The 17,641-nt window shown below is 39.2% G+C and overlaps 1 protein-coding gene across 1 annotated transcript in view; it reads left to right on the forward strand.

Moving 5' to 3' along the window:
• The first annotated feature begins 327 nt into the window (after nucleotides 1-327).
• Nucleotides 328-17,641, forward strand: part of MMRN2 (multimerin 2) — a 36,862-nt gene continuing 19,548 nt past the window's right edge. Inside the window, exons 1-2 of the mRNA XM_075217009.1 lie at nucleotides 328-675; nucleotides 15,593-15,715. Of these exons, the coding sequence (XP_075073110.1) occupies nucleotides 371-675; nucleotides 15,593-15,715 (428 nt within the window). The 5' untranslated portion in view covers nucleotides 328-370. The remainder of the gene's footprint in view (nucleotides 676-15,592; nucleotides 15,716-17,641) is intronic.

The following is a 17,641-nucleotide window of genomic DNA, read 5'->3' on the forward strand; positions in this document are numbered from 1 at the left end:
TCTTCCTTGAACTAACATCCTTTTCCTCCCACTAACATCCCCGTTTCACACTAACTGGGCATAGGGCTCTGATAAGCCTGTGTTCCTGAATGCAGTAACTCTAAGGTCCCAGCCAGAAGGCCAGTTTCCTTGAAAAACTATTCCTTTTTTCCTCTCTCCAGGCTCTCCTCACTGCGTTTTGTGATCACCACACACAGGAACAGGCCCTCACATTGTCTGCTGACCTTTCACATTTCCACAGTAGCTGGGAGGGATTGTGAGTTTTTTCCGCTCTTTGTTATAAAATTCCCCCACCCCTAGTTTCAAACTTGAAGGCAGTTCATAGGGGGTTTCTAAAAGTCGTTCAGTTCCAGCACTTAGAAGTTCAAGTATGTCTGTGTGCAGAGGAGAGAGAAGCATGGCAGGGAAGCTGTGCCTTGTAATATGCTCTCTTGGGCTGATGAATTTGGTCACTGCTACATTGGTTAAGTCATACGCTGCTGGGTCTTCCCCTATAGGCTCTACACTTGAAGTCCATGGGGTATCAACATTCTATCATGGGCTGCCTGGAAGTGAGGAATCTATTGAGAGGAGAGATACTCTGCATCATGGTCATGAACATACACAAAAGACTGTGCCATCCGACAGCAAGCCGACACATTCCCCGCAATCAGAACAGTCTAAACCAAAAACAGGGTGAGTGACAATAAATGCCTTAAACTGCTTATTCTAGCGTAATTTAACTTGTAATGTATGAAACCTATTCATTAAATTTTAGACACATAATCAAACTTTTACAAATTAATATTGTAACTATTCAGTTATATATACATGCATATCATTACTGTATGTTAATATTAGTAAATGGTCTTTATATATGCACTGTTAAGTGAAATTCTCAATATGTTGTGAAAGTACATAATTAATCATATTGATCCTGATTCATTATGGCACGCAAAACTAACGTAATGTGTATGTTTTTATAAATGCACGTCCTTATTCAACAAAGAGCAGATATGAAGATACGTGTAGTGATGAATACAGGTGTAGGTCTGCTCTGCTCTACTAGACAGGACACTGCAGGATACGTCCAATACATAAGAGGAATATAAACTCACAAAAGAACGCACAGAGAAAAATAAATATTTAATAATAATGTTAAAAATAATAATATAGGCATTAAGAGCAAAACATTAAACAATATTGGTTATTTTTTTGTTTTCTCCTATGAAATTAATTTTTACAGTTGCTTCTAATTGCAAACACATGTTCTAGCATGTATACTCAGCCATCATCACTAGTAATCAGCATTTAGATTAGACCTGTAGCTGGAGCAAGATATATGGCTGAAAAACAAGTACCTTAGAGATGCCGACAGCTTGATTTGCTGCTGCGTGTGTGTTTGAGCTTGGCACGCCGTTACTGTACATGGGCCCATAACATTTCTCATTCCACTCCTGAAAACGTAGCCTCCAGTAAGTGTCCATTGCTCTCGAAGATGAAGTGAAAGCTGCTGTGTTCTGTGGCCAGTCCAGTTCTGGGCATGCACAGAGTAATTGTGCCCAAATCTCCAGTTATGCTCATTAATGAATCATGCCCATTGTCTCTAGAAATTTTCCGTTATTAGGAAATATCATCTAAACATTACAATGGTATTTGCATTTAGAGATGTCAGGTTGTAAATCAGGCGGTCCATCTTGCATTTAAGTAATTCATATGTCTTGGCTACTACGTGTAATGCATCCACATTTGTTAATAAAGCAACACGTCTAATTGGTTCCCTTGGCTCTCGGCTGAATTGCATTACTTGTTCCTGTTACAAACCCTTTTTTAAAGTTGTATTATAATATATGACTATATTTAAGGCTCCCACTTTTACTTTACTTTGAATTCTGGTATTTTGACTGTGGATTCCACAAAAATTTACCAACAACATTTATTTCTAAATAATGGACTGGCAAGTCATTTTGTTAGTTTATTTAAAGCAGTCAGACGGAATCAAACATATAACAGCAGGACAATAAGTCCAATATAACAAGAAACATTTTGCTATTTTAAAGATGTTTTTAAATATTCTTTGTCTACATCTATAGTTTAATGTAGTATGAATAGCCTAGGTTGAGTTTCATATAACAATATCAAATAGCATTTCTTTAATTAAGAAATCCTTTCTTTGAATGAGAGTATGTTTATTTGCTGTTTTAAACTTTTGGAAACTTTTAAATTGCAAGAGATATATTGAAAATGGATTATCAGAATATATGTGGTCTAGCATAAGGATATTACAGAGTTCAGTGACTTAAAGACTGAACTCCTGTCTGTCACCTGTGTTATCACTTCTTTATATGCAAAACCATGCTGCATTGGAGGGGAGGTAAATTTAAAATGTGAGGACATATTTGTAGTTGGGGTAGAGCTTGAACTCCTTTTTTTGCATTACTTTCCTTAATGAATCAGGCCCAATATCTACAACATTTTATATATAACATTATCATGTTTGTTAGAATACAATATGTTATTATTTATGTTTATTCTTAGTAACTAACTATTCAACATTTGAAAGTGCTCATTCTGTATAAAAAGAGAGGATAAAATGGTAGTTGGGGCTAATAAAAAGGGGTCAGGCAAGTGAACAGGAAAAAGAAGAGGGAGTAAAAATTGGTCTATTATGAAGAAAGGATTTAGGGATATTTTATAGGTGAGCAGAAGGCTAGGGAGCAAGAAGATTAAGGGGGCATTCAATTAGCCTCGAGCTTCCGCCGCGTTAAAGCTATTACCATTATTGCGGTAAGTTTAACACGGCTTTCAGTTGAAAGCCAGCATTAGAACTACCATAATAATGGTAATTACGCAAATTATTACCGTAATAATGGTAATAATGTGCAGGCCAGGTTACTTTTAACAGTAATGCGGCCAATTGAATATGTCCCTTAAAGTATACATGTGTCTGTGTGTACGTGTGTGTACGACTGTGTGTAGAATTGTAACCAATATGATGTCCAGGTTACTTTTTATGCTAAGTTTTAAGTCAGGTCCCTGCTCCTTTTGTTTTCACATCCACAAAAACAAGCCTTTCGCCAGCATATATTAACAGGAAGTGGAAGGTTTTCAGCTGTTTATCGAACTTCCGCAGCTTAGTAGTAAGTACTGAAAACAATATTCCAATAAAAATGATCTATACTTGACATAATTGTATAAGTCTTAGTCATTTAGAAAAACATTTTGGTTTTAGGGACTTTGATGTTTGTTTCCCTACAAATAGAGTGCTTTTCTCTTGTTCCCTTTCCCACAAGTTACTATGGATCTAACCAAATTTTCTTGTTGCCATAGAAGTTAGATACCTGCAAAAGAGTTGCTTGCCCCATTGACTTCCATCACATGCTTCTCCTTTATCAATTGTTCTAACACAAACATGTGATCCGTCAGCAAATGTATTGGACAGAAAGTATATTTTGTAGACTTAAGTTAATTTAGCTTTGCTTTTATTATTATTTACATGTAATTTTTTTAACTCTCTGCTGTCTTATGCATAACTTGGCTACATGGTAGGAGCCATTCCTTTCCCTTTATTCTTTCATTTATTATTAGACTTCTCTAGGGCCGTTTTAACATAGTGCCCCCCAGTTGGCCATGCCTGGTAAGTTTAACCACACTCCGGGTCCTGGGTTCTTCCCAGGTTTGAGTATGGGTACACTGGACCTATTCAATGAGATATGAAAATTCTATAAATTCCCATAGAAGCTATGTTTATTTCCTTAATCCTATTGAATGTTAGCTCTCACAAGTATGGACCTCTCTACCTAATATATCCTCTTTGTAATGTTTTCTTGTTCTAGTTGTGTCTTCTTATGTAGTTGCTTTCTGTATTATCTCTTGTATTGATCTTTACTGATTTTAATGTTTCTTTTGCTCCTTAGTTACAGGGCCTGATTAAGGGTTCAGGCCACCCTAGGCTAGTATGCTTGTAGCACCTCTTCGCCTTCCACACCAGGCTAATATGCGGTGACTTAATGTAAAATCTGGCTTTCCTCACCTCCTCAAACCAATGTTTATGTCCCTATGTTTTCAAAACTGAGCTCCACGTGATTTTTTAAAAGGGTCACGGCAATCTTTGTCACTCATTTCATTCTCATTCAAATAAGAACTGTATAACAGAACGGAGGCATATACAAGCGCTACTGAGGTTGAAGGTGGAGGGGGCTTTCTCATCTGCACCTATCGCCATCCTTGTCTCTCCTACTTGCTTATCCTTAAGCGCCCGCCAAAGGATGACTCATTGTCCTCAGCCCTGTGAATATGTCAAGATTTAAACCTTACTACATTTTTCATTCATGTTTTCTTTTTACTTTGGAGAATAAAGATTTGTCTTATGTTTTAAAATGAATTCAGTTTATACCTCTCCCTGTCAAACTTTTGAGCCCACCCCCCTTAGAACCAGCACCATAGGCTGCAGCCTAGTCAGCCTATTGGATATTCAGGCCTTGCTTACTTATCAGTATTTCAGCCCGTTTATTTTTTATTAATTTTGTAGTGCTATGGATTCTGTAGTGGCATGTAAATAAAATTTGATGATGATCCCAGAAAGTAATTTCATAAATCATGTTACTATATTTTATGACCGTACTGGTATATTATTTATTAAGGGCAACAACTGTTTAAACCTATGATCATTAAATCCTATAAATCTGAAATCTGTCACTGGGGAACAAATGGAAGATATTATAAGGGATTGTCAGCTGTGTATTTTATGCACCCTAGTTTTAAATGCAAATGTTTAATCACTCTGCACACAAGCACATAGCAGTCACTATGAAACCTTTATTGCAGTGTGCATAGGATTTATAAGTAGTGTTGACTGACAGGAACAGAGAAATGGCTTTGACAAATAGTTTTCCAACATGGGAATTTTAGATCAGAATAACATTGTAGAGTGTGCAAACCACGTTCCCCAGTGTTTGGAATAGTTGCCCCTGCCAACCATTGAAAATATGGAAGATAAAGAAACTGTCACATACACACACTATGAGTGTATCTTGAAAAATGAAGGAGAAAGGTAGGGATGTCTGTAAGTTAAAATGACTGCATTGACATTAAAGGAACTCTAGTCCCAACATTTTTGCTTTATTTGTGTTGTGCACAGCAAAGTAAATATAAACACACTCTCTGTTGTATGTTCTATCTTAGGATAAAATATATTTCTGTGGTAGATGTGAGCACCATGGGCAGCTATGGGTGTAGCTCGGTGGTTCCTTAAGGTGCCAATGTCTCTTCTCTCACATCCCCTCCTTGCCTTTAAATAAATCTCTGATAAAGTACTTACTTCTGTCTGCAGTATGGGATGAGGGTGGAGTAGATAGAGGTGGGAGGAAAAGTTTTAACATAGAAGAGTATCAAATGCAGGATGGTGCTCGGCTTGGATGACACACCCTAAACCATACCTGCCTACTCTCCCAGAATGTCCAGGAAACTCCCGAATTCCAGGTAGGTCTCCCAGACTCCTGGGAGAGCAGGCAATTCTCCCTCATCCTGCCCACTTTGAGCATCAATGACGTGATTCGACACAACACATTCAACACATTTACAGCATTCATGTAGTTCTCTTCAAATAAATACTTGAATACCATTAAACAAATAAGCACCTGTATCTGACAGCAGCACAAAATAAATAAAAAAAACACATTATTTTTTACAGTATTTCTCAACCAGCTTAATTTTAAATAGATAAATAATAGATAAATAATTCTGGCGACATATGTTGCAATATCACAGTCAATATCAGGCACGGGGTCCAAAATAACTCTCCAACTCCCAATGATCCCAGACTAACATAATCAGTTGGAATAAGTTCTTATACCTGTTTTATGTTATTTGGAACCTAAAAGGAAGTATATGTTGGATTTTCTGTCCTGTGCAAATTTCAGGTCACATGGCTGTACAAATTCACCTAAAAACTAGCAGACCCTATGTGTGTGACTGTGACTACAATGCCTGATAATGGTCCAACTGGAAGCAATATGCTCATTGTAAGGCATGTTATAAATGCAGTCAGAAAATGACCACCCTGTGTTTGTAGTCATCTTCTGACCTAATTAACATGCCACAGTGGCGCCAGAAGTCAGTGGTCAAACTAATACCAGGGCTATCTGGCAGAGTGCTGCACTTCCTTGCACAACAGCAACTCATGCTGTTGATCAATGTCATGGGGGGGCACGATAAGCAAATGAACACATGCGCTCAATCAGAAGCTAAATGATACACTTGCAGCAGCGGTAGGGCCAAGGTTATCCCTCCTTGAACAGATAATTGAATAGAACAGTCCCAACTGCGCTCGCAAGGTACAGAGGACAGAATGGAGTTAAAACAAGTCAGAATAACATTGGTAATGAACAGATGCTAAACAGACAGGATTATTTATTCTCACTGTCTGTTTAGCATCTGTTCATTATCAATGTTATTCGCAGTTGGGACTTTTCTATTCAATGTCATGGGGGGGTCATAGCAAAGCACTGGTGACGTCATCATGAGCACATGGAGCAGCAGAGTTGTGAGCACTCTTCCACCAAAAATTGCTTATTACATTTGTATTTCTACCTCTTGTTTTTCCTCTGTCAGGCGCCGCCCCCGCACTCCTCCTAGATGCAGGGGACGTTCACCAGTTCTCTGTGCCTGATGCGTCCCATTGCCTAGCAACGGGGCACACTTCTGGATTCTCGCTGCATGTGAATGCGCAAAAACGATTGTTTGGGCGTCCTGTCAGCAGTCAGCTGATTCTGACCGCCGAATCAGCTTTTCCTGCCTTCATTTAAACTACACTCTGGCACCATTAGTCTGTTTGGCATTGACCTTCTACTTGTTCCTGACGCCTCTTCTGGTTCTCCCTGTGTTCTGCGCTACTGTTTCGCTTGACCCAGACCGCCTGACTATTCCTGTCTACCTCCACCGCGCTGGTAACTGACTTGGAGAACCGGGACCTGTGCATCCCACGCAGCCAAGACCATACCTCCTTGCAAGGATCCTCGGTGAAAACCGGGGGTTTGTTCGACTACGCGCCTCCCTGTTCATTTGCGTAAATACCAGCCGGTGCCCCTTTTAAGGTATCTATAACCATGACATCCTCCTCCAAATCCATCCTTCCTGTAAGAGTCCCACAGGGTTTTATCCTTGGCCCTCTGATCTTTGATTCTCTACTCCCTGGGTGAACTCATCAGTACCTTTGGACTCCAGCATCACCTCTATGCCACGACACTCAACTCACCCCCCACATTCAATCTACTGCCCAATTCTGTCGCTTCCAACTCCGCAACATTGCTCGGCTCGTATCAGACCCTTCCCCTCCCAGGGTCCCACCAAAATTCCTGTCCACTCACTGATCATTTCTCATGTCTAATACTGCAACCTTCTCCTTACTGGCCTGGCCCGCACCAATCTTGCTCCTCTTTGACTATATTTAATTCTGCAGACTTATATTCATCTCTTCTCACTCCACATCTGCCTTACCATCTCTGCCAAGCCTCAAACTGGCTCCCTTTTCCCTACAGAATCCTCTTCAAACTCCTCACCCTCAAGTACAATGGCCATTTCAACTCCACTACTCCCTACATCTCCAAACTTCTCTCCATACATACTCCCTCCCGCCCTCCCCGGTCGGCCAATGAACGTTGCCTTTTCTCCCCTCTGGTATCCACATCTCACTCCCAAATCCAAGATTTCTCCCATGCTGCCCTCCACCACTGGAACAATCTCCCTCATTCTATTAGATTATCCCCTAGCCTTTATACCTTCAAACGGTCATTGGAAACCCACCTGTTCATAATAGTCTTCCAGTCGTCCGCTTAACCAGTTCACCATGTAGTATACCTCACTCTCTTTAATCCTCCTTCTCTCTCACTTTTGCTTCTTGCCCTCAGATTCCTTTACACTGGCTCACCCCCAAATGTCAACCGTTTGTTTGCCCCCTTCCCTTTAGCAGGGCCCTCTTCCATCCTGTTCTCATTATCTATAACTTTTGCTCACCAGCTACACTGTGCTCCTCCTCCTTGGGCTCTCTACCCCTTGACTCCGCTCCTCTATTCTCTTCACACCTCTTTCAGTGGCTCTAAATCTGCTAGTTGTGCCCATGCTAGTGGCCACAATTTTACCCCTTGCACCTCCTTATCCATCCAGCTGTGTTGAAAGTTGTAGTAATATTTGTTAAATATATTGTACTGTTATACCATGTATTGTCTTGCTGTTTGCCCTCTGACCGGTGCTGCCGACCACATGTGGCGCACTATAAATAAAGTTGCATAATAATAATAATATATGTCGCATACAGCCTCCCCATTCTCCTGTTATAACACATGACTCCCACCTTCCCTCCTGTTGTCACACATGATGAGAGTGAGGGGGGCATATGTAACAAGGGGAGGTATGGGGAGAAAAATGTTTATGTCAGGGCAACATTTATGAATGTTTGATATGTAGTCAAGACTCTTGTGTGGGGTGGCGGCCTATGGCGTACGTACAGCCGATGACACCCGATCATCTTAATCCACTACTGGACGAGCCAAATGTCATGACAATCACAACTGGCCTTGTATATAGTAAAACAATGATAAAGATAAAAACAGTATTTGAAAGTTAAATTTGGATTTGTAATTCCTACTTAACCTTAACATTCTGCATAAGAAAGCTTCTTTGTATGTCAGTTTACTTTGTGATACCACATTGTTTTAATAATATCTTCAGTGCAGTCTTTACATCATACTACTGCTAAATTTGACTTAAAGTACATCTGTTTTGTCTATTTGTTTAACGCGATTTTTTGTTTGGTTGAAGTTAATACTAATATTTGAGGTAATGGCAGACCCTGAGCTAAATCTGGAAGAGGATCAAACCCAGTAATGTACATGCCCTTGTCATAAAGAGTAAGCAGGGGAAATGAGAACAATAGAGGCATTTGGAAATGCTTGCAGTGTGTTGGTTTGACAGGAAGACACTTCAAAATATGATTAACATTTTCCTTAAATACATTGCTACTCCAATACTAACCTTCCATGAGATCAGTTAATAATTTTACTTCTTGGCATTCAGAAAGGTATAGTTAAAGTGTTGCCCTTGTTTCTAATACATTTTTGCCACATACAATAAGACTAATGCATTGTTTATTCAATCAAATAGTTAAAGCTTTCCAAAAGCACACATTATGCTACTTTTAAAATGTTTTGGAAGCCAAGGACTCATAAATCCTGTTGTATTGCCATGATAAAATCAGGGGCCTGTAACATTTCATTGCACTAATTCCTTGTTTTGATGTGTTATATAATATGACTTTTGTGTTTCTTTATTATGCATTCTCTTTGATGCAGCCCAGTATAGTCAACAGCTATTTAAAAGTTATTAGTGTTCACAAACATACATTGTAGAGAGTACCTTTAATCAAAATAAGACTGTCCTATTTACATATTTCTATAGGCACCCATAGCATAGCAAGGCATAACTACACTGGGTTTCCTTTCCAACCAAGAAGGCTGTACAATTACTATCCATGCTCCTTTTATTTCAAATTAATATATGACGCATTAAGTCGAATACAGGAAGTACCACACCACTGTGGTTGTTTGGAGCACTAAGAGTCCACTTCCTATTTTGAACTCCAGGAATTTGCAGCCCACCATAACCTATAGTAAACTCAAATTGGCTGGATTTCAATAAAGAAAGTTCAATCATAAATCACTTAAAGGACCAAAGTTCCATTCTACTTAGCAACCAGTTCTTGAGAGGGGAAGCAGTATAACAGAGTTCAGCATGGTTCATCATCATCACCATTTATTTATATAGTGCCACTGATTTCGCAGCGCTGTACTCATTCACATCAGTCCCTGCGCATTGGAGCTTACAGTCTAAATTCCCTAACAGACACACACAGACAGAGAGAGAGAGACTAGGGTCAACTGTTTTTGTAGTGTGGGAGGAAACCGGAGCACCTGGAGGAAACCCACACAAACACGGGGAGAACATACAAACTCCACACAGATATGGCCATGGTCGGGAATTGAACTCAAGACCCCAGTGCTGTGAGGCAGAAGTGCTAACCACTTAGCCACCGTGCTGCCCAGGAAATAACCTCACCACTGTGGTTGAGTACTGTTTTCAATGGGGCTGTGGTGGCATAAGCAGGCTTTGTGATCACATTAGCAGGCTGGGCTGGTCCCATAGTGTGTTAACTTGGGCTGGGTCACTGGGCCACTTGACTCACCAATAGGCTGGTGAATCAAGTCTTGCCCCCCCGGGCTAAAATTTTCCAGCATTACCCTGGAGGACATTTGTGTGCCTTGTGGGAGGCTGTGTCGGTGTAATAGAGAAGCACTATGCTTAAAAATTAATTTTCCCTGACTCCTAAAAAAGGTAGGAGCCTTGTGACCACATTGTAATATTTATTGTGATGTGGCCAAGGGACTCAGTAAAAGCGGGGTTTACCTGTAGAAGAGGTCCTACTAGGATAGGATGTGATCTACCCCGGGATCATACCTTCTACTGATGCTTTTCCCCGCCTCATCAAGATAAATATTGTGATGCAAACTGGAGTTTCCTACCCTTTTAAAAGATCCTGCTAGTTCATAATGTTGAGACTAGCTCCTGAATTATACATCATATTTCCACCCCTGACTGGGGGTGTGCATATGTGATTGGGGTAGGTTTGGGGGTGGCTTATGTGATACTACTTCTACATCTGCCGCAATTACGCGAACAAGCCCGTACTGTAGTTGACCTAAGCTTGCACAACCCTTCACCTCCCCTTTTTATCTCTCTAAAAATACCCAGCAGGAACTCAGGATGAAAAAACTAGGTAACAGTATCTCTACACAGCCCATCAGAATTGTCCCATATTCATGGAAATATGGTTTCCTTGGTATAAATTTAAGTCCTTACAAGATTATAAGGACCTTTTAAAGTCTAGATTAATACCACCGTAAGAGTATAATTAAATTTATAATGATGGCTGGAGAACATTCATAATCGCCCTCTTCCACTTCTCTCAAAATATTAAAAGGACCCAACCAAAAATCCCTAGTGTCACTCCATCACTAAAATCCCACCACCTCAAAGCAAACCCCATTACTACTACATGTTCATACTATTCATGCATTTATTGTATTCTCAGTGACATTTACTTGAGTAGCAACTACTTTTTGTAATTACAGACAGTCTGATGAGGCATTAAGGTTACCATATAAAGTCACCTACCAGGTATGTTGCCAAATCTGCCTGTTCAACAATTGGCTGGTTGTAACTTGGCAGCATGGAAACTTTGGTCCTCAAATGACACTATACTTATAGCAACAGGAGTAGCAGCAATAACAACTGCACCCAGGCTCTGGGGGCCCTTTGCAACTCCAATATGCTTGTGTAGACGCAAGGAATGCCTGGTTCTTAAGATGCAACCACATAAACAGCAACATGGAATGAATTCTGATTTTACATTGTAGCCCAGGGTCTTCAGCTACATTTATGCACCGTAAATGTTCCAAAATGCATCAGAGATGAAATACAAAAATTAAGTACTAGTCTTTATTACTAAGATACTTTATATGAAAAATGTATATTCAATCCCTCCTACCCTTTTTCTTCCAGCCTGATCTGCTTTGGCTGACAACTGTTCATGTTCTTGTCCTAATCTGAACTCTGCTATGGATCTACACATTAATTTTGACAGTTATGACTCTGCTTATTAGTCTTAGCACGTTAGCATATGGCTCTGCATACTAGTCTTAACAAGGCGAATGGCTCTGCGTATTAATCTTGGCACCAGGCAAGACTCCCTGCAGAAGCTGCCCTTCTAGCTTGTTACTAAACTTAAACAGGACCAGGGAGCCACTGTGCAAAGCATATACTACCGATCAGTGAACATATAACAAGGCAGGCTCTGTGGTAATGAGGGAAGCTTCAGTTATCACAGGAGCTAATGGTCATCTTATTTTAATGCAACAATATACCTCTTATATCCTACAGTGGAGGAGATGTAGTTTTAAAAAAAAAAAAATATGTGGGCTCTGCAATACGGCTTTAAGTGAGGCATGTAAAGCTGCACTGAGCTGCTGGTCTACCATTCAGTCTGAAGGGGGCACCATCAAATCAGCCATGGATGCTATCTTGTGCAAAATTGCTCTACCTCTGACTATATCATATGCAGGTGTTCTCTTGTAATCAGCAACATTTTGGCTTTTATACTAAGCAAAGCATGCATGGCTCCATTGTACAAATGCCAACCTCCATCTCTTAATCGCCTCTCACTGCTGCCGTCATCTGCAGATTAATTTTTCCAGATGTCATTTTCCAAGCATAAAATCAAGTGAAATGCTTTCATTCTTTGTATGCCAGAACAAATGTGTCCTCTGTACCCTTATCCGATGGTATAAAATTAGAAGACTAGTCAAATAGATTTTTAAATCAAATAAAAAAAATGAATTCTGCTATAATATATGTAAGCAGAGATGTATTTTTCTTGCTTAAGGGTGACAGGACCATAGACCTCAAATAATAAATAGGACAATAATGTCTAATTTATTTTTTTGTTTGGATTTGACTTTTTTGTAAAGAAATCCTTTATGCCTATTATTTTGTCCACCACTCAGTTTAAGACCTTGGATTCAAACGGGGAAATTTGAACGATAATTTCCAAGAACCGCTACTTTTCCCCCATTCATCAAGACATCATAAGTTTTTGTATACATGAAGAGTACTTGTCCTTTAGTCATGATCAGTTATGTAAATATATTTATTGTACTTGGGGCCTATTTAGAGATGGATGTTTTCATTGTGTACAAATGCACATTTCTGTGCTGCACATGTGCACTATACTTTGTCTGTAGCTGAATTTGTGCAAATCTTGCGTCCCTACTGGATTTATAAAACAGTAAATGATGGAAGAAAAATGTGACTTTCGCATTTATTAATAACACTGTCAAGAAACTATTCTCTCCAGTGATAGTCACCATTCTGAGTAAGATTATTCCGACACCGACTATAGCAACATAAATATCCCGAAGACTATGAGGAAGACATTAAAAGAATTTAGATTTACCATCAAACAGAAATAGAACATTTCCAACACGGGTATTGCGATTACACAAAATGCCAGCAGTTGAAATTTACGCCACATAAAATGGCGACATTCAGTTTTCCGCTTTTAAAGTGGCAATGCCAGGAACCACTGCCTGGATAATCCAAACTAAGGGTTAGGTTTAGGGTTAGAGTTAGGGTTAGTGTTAACATTAGGGTAAGGCACCGGGTCCTGTAATTGCTGCTTTAAAACCGGAAAACTCAGTATCGCCATTTTATATGGCGTAATTTTTAACTGCTGGCATTTTGTGTAATCGCAATTGATAGGACCCATGTCAGAATTGTTCTGTGTCTGTTTGATGGTAAGTCAATATTTTTTTAATGTTGGCCTCATGGTCTTCGGAATTATGTAGCTATAGTTCGTGTCGGAATAATCTCAATTGGAAAAACATACCCAACCCATTCTCTCTTGTGTATATGACATCTCATTACATTATATTGTGTATGGATAGGGTACTGCGACTTTAGCATTTATTATTAGCACTCTACGCTATATGCATTTGTACGCCTGACATATACCTGACCAGAAACAGTGCTGTATTTTGAGTTGGACGTATTACGTGCAACAACACACACACATAAGCAAGCATTTTCTTTCAACAAAATTATCACACATGTGTTAAGGGTACAAAATGCATCCAAATCTAAGTAAGGTCCTTGGACATGTATTTCCTTGTAAAAAAAAATATTAAATTGCTTTAAACTTTATTTCTTTAATAGTGTAATGTACATTGTAGCGAGTGTTTGTCTTTTTCTTATTATCTGTCTTGCTCTGTCTACTCTACAGTGACATATTTCCCATTCTATTAATGATGGACATTACAATTTTTGCTTCTGCATTGTTAGTCTACTGTTTGACTAATTATTATAGCATGCACATTTTATTTAATGTTTATTTTCTTATCTTATCTATAGCTGACAAATATAGAATTTTTTACTTTTTTTTTTTTTATTTAATTGTTGGTGTGCATTTATAACTCACATAGGGGCTCATGGAGAGTTGGAAATCTATTTTTATCTTGACATAAAATAATGAGTGTGCATAAAAATGCATATGTCCTCTGACGCCTCTTACACTAATGACACCTTACACATAGAGAGGTGGAAACGGGGAGGGAAGATGGACAAGCATAAGCCGAGAACAGCAACGGTGTGTTTAATTGTGACTGAAGTAGACCTGGAAGCAGATGCATATACACCTGTCAGGAGGTGCAACTGTAGCGGGCGTTGGAGGGCTGGTGCAACATGATATAATGACAATGAGACCCCTCTAGCTGATAGTACTCACTTCAGAAGTGTGACTGCTATATTATATGAATTTACAGCTGTCTATTTGCACTACTTTAGATCTCTATTTGGACTGTGGCAGGAAAGAAGATTTCCATTTTATTTTTAAAGGGGAAAAGAACATTTGCTTGTGTTTAATTGAAATTCATTTTTATTTTTGTTTGTTTCAATTAATATTTGTCAAGAGACAAGTAGTGTTGTTTAATCCAGCGCTGCGGAATTAGTGGCGCTATATAAATAAATGGTGATAATGATGATGGTGGTGATGATACTTTATTATTATAAATAATAAAGCGTAAATAATGAAAATAAATAATGCAACAAAAAACAAACCTCACTTTATATTGCATTTTATTTTATATGTTCCTTTCTCCTATACATACCTGGTTGATTATAATGGGGTATATGGGTACTTGCCTACTTTTAAACATCCCGGAGGAGGGGACAGCCTCCAAGTACTAGAGACTTGGGCCACTCCCTTCACCAGCCCAAAATGGTCTTTGGCTGTCCGACCCAGGACTCCCCTGTTAATAAGCTATGTATTACACAACGTTAGGCTCCTTTTTAAAAAAATCCATAAGATTATTGTTTTTCACATATAACATAATTCAAATACAGAAACGTTTTGTGACATTTTCAGGAACAGGAGAGGGCGTTTTTTTGTGGGAACTGGCACTCACCCCAGTTTTAATGAAGACCGGGTGTCCTTCAGTCCACATAGTGTGGTAATCTGCTGAGAACTGTGAAGAAAAACGAATGCAATCGTCAACATACAATGATCTGTAAATAGCCCCTACTTCCTTACATTGTTCCTTGACCAGGCACTTACAATTCCTGCACGTTTCTGAAAGGCAGTTGATGAAAAACAGGGATTTATACATACCACGTGAAGTACAACATGACTTCATATACAAGTTTTAAGTCATTTATTAGGCATATAAGTTACTTGCATCTTTGAAAAGAAACAACTATGTTAAGCGAATTGAAGGTTGAAACTTTAGATGATAGCTCATATTATAAAAAGATTTCTATATATGTTCATTTTTTTCAGCTGTTAACCCCTTCATTCTCTGAAAAACATGTGTCTTTAACTATACAATATCATTTGTTTTCTGATGTGATCAGTGTCAACCACCATATGAAAGAAAAATCACTCTTACGGTTATATTAAGTGTAATCAATGATAATAACATTTTCTCATTTATTTCCTCCTTTTGCGGTTTAGGAAGTGGTGTTCTTTTGTGCGCAGTCGAGTAGTGACCTATGTGGATTTTTGCAAAACTGAGAAGTATGTGATAAGGTCCCAGCAGCTTTGTCCCCTTGGAACACCTGACTGCCAAAAGATTATGTGAGTATGCAAACATTAGTTTACTAGACATACAAATCCAGAAAAGTTTGTAGGGTTGTACATTATCCATTTTTTTAAAATACCAATACCTAATTTTGACAGGGAAAGGCAGCAGCACTTTGAAAAGTAGAGGAGGTGTTTCATTACATTTCTATAGGGTGGCAAATTGCATTTACAGAAGGATGAGCTTATAACCCATTTACATTGTTTGACACTTTTTATTCCTGTATTTAGTCAGTAACGAGATTGCAAGCTCTTTCCTCGATGGAATATATTGGCACTATATAAATAAAGTATTATAAAAATAATAATAATCATTTACTTTTTACCAATATCTCACAAGCAGGGCCCTGTCTACACTCTGTCTCATATCCGCACATTCTCCACCAACCTCATATACATTTGTGCTTTTTCTATGCGTGGTTTGTTTTTTTTATGATTTGTCAGGTGCTGCAGAATTTTATGGCACCTGCCTGATGAAGTGGCTTGAGTACCCAAGACGTTTGCAATGTAAAGATATCCACGACCACAATAGCATGTCTTTATATAACTTATCTCCTTCCTTTATTGTTTTTGCTGCTCTCCTTTTCTTCACTCCCATGTCTCCGTGTTAATTATAAACTATAGTTACACTGACTGGCAAACATAACAAATGTGGTAGTATGATTGAACAAACAGTCACCCTTGCAATTCAGCTGCCACTGTGAATCTATCACAGCCCCAGGCACACACACACCTTCCAATTTTGCCTGACAGTCTACATCCATAAACTTTGCAGCTAGTCAGGCTCATATAACTGAGTGCTGAGTCAACATGGTACTGTTCCATAAGAGCTAGGGCCGCTGAGAGAAATTTCAGTCCTGGTACAGCAACTTCTTGGGGACCCTTTCATAGCCACAGAAGGGACATTTTACACCAGGATGGTGGCTCCTCCCACTACACAGGCAGGCCAGAGCCCCCCTTCCTTCTAGGCACCCTTGCTGACAGTCTACCTACCAGCACTAGAAGACTCTCTACAGTTTAAACTGCAATGATCTCTTATAATAGTGTTTTTGCTGCCTATCCTAGTCAGAGGTGGATTATGAGAAAAGTTTGGCCCTGGAGATTGGGAGCTGCATGCTCATCAGAGGGGGTTGATGCTGTGGACCAATAGGAGGCCCGTAAAGGGTTTCTTATTAACCCTTGGGGTCACACTCACTTTGACATACCTAGTCTGCTGGTTAACTCTACTACCCAGCCAAATATGCAGAGTGTTGTACCACTAGTTCACTGAACCATCGGCAAACTTCAGTGTGCAATTTCCAGAGCTTAGCACTGGTGTACTAGCCCAGTGTCCTATCCCACTATTGGACAATCAGCCTCTACACTTGTTCCTCAGTAGTATTTATTCTTTTCCAACCCTCTGCATATACTGCTGAAGCTGCCAGTCTAAACAGAACTCAACATGTTCAGCCAATCAGAGGTGAAAAAGGTGTCATTACCTTAACAGTGCACTAAATGTGAGTGTGCTACATGTATATACAAAACTGTAATCTAGTCACCAGAATATGATGTCTGTATTTGACTGTGGTCATATTGACATGTGATCACCATAATACTGGCTCTGCTGCTTTGCACTGTTATCACAAGAATAGGAATGCACAGTGTTTATTTTGTTTTTAAACTACACATACTATATACTTTTTTGCCATGTTGTGTGCCAAACTACAGGAGACACTGATTGTATATTTATAACCAATGAGTGCATGATAAGTATTCACTATTAAATAATAATAAATATGTCCTTTTACACCACATCACCATTTCAAATATGCCCTCTCTGTGGATCATGCTTTCCATGGAGCATTAAATATATCTTTTGCCCTTTTTGCCATGCGTGTGGTGCACTAATTTAAGTATACATTTTTCATGGCACTGTACCTATCT

The sequence above is a fragment of the Mixophyes fleayi genome, chromosome 6 (genome assembly GCF_038048845.1).
Source record: "Mixophyes fleayi isolate aMixFle1 chromosome 6, aMixFle1.hap1, whole genome shotgun sequence".
NCBI classification, from domain to species: Eukaryota; Metazoa; Chordata; class Amphibia; order Anura; family Limnodynastidae; genus Mixophyes; species Mixophyes fleayi.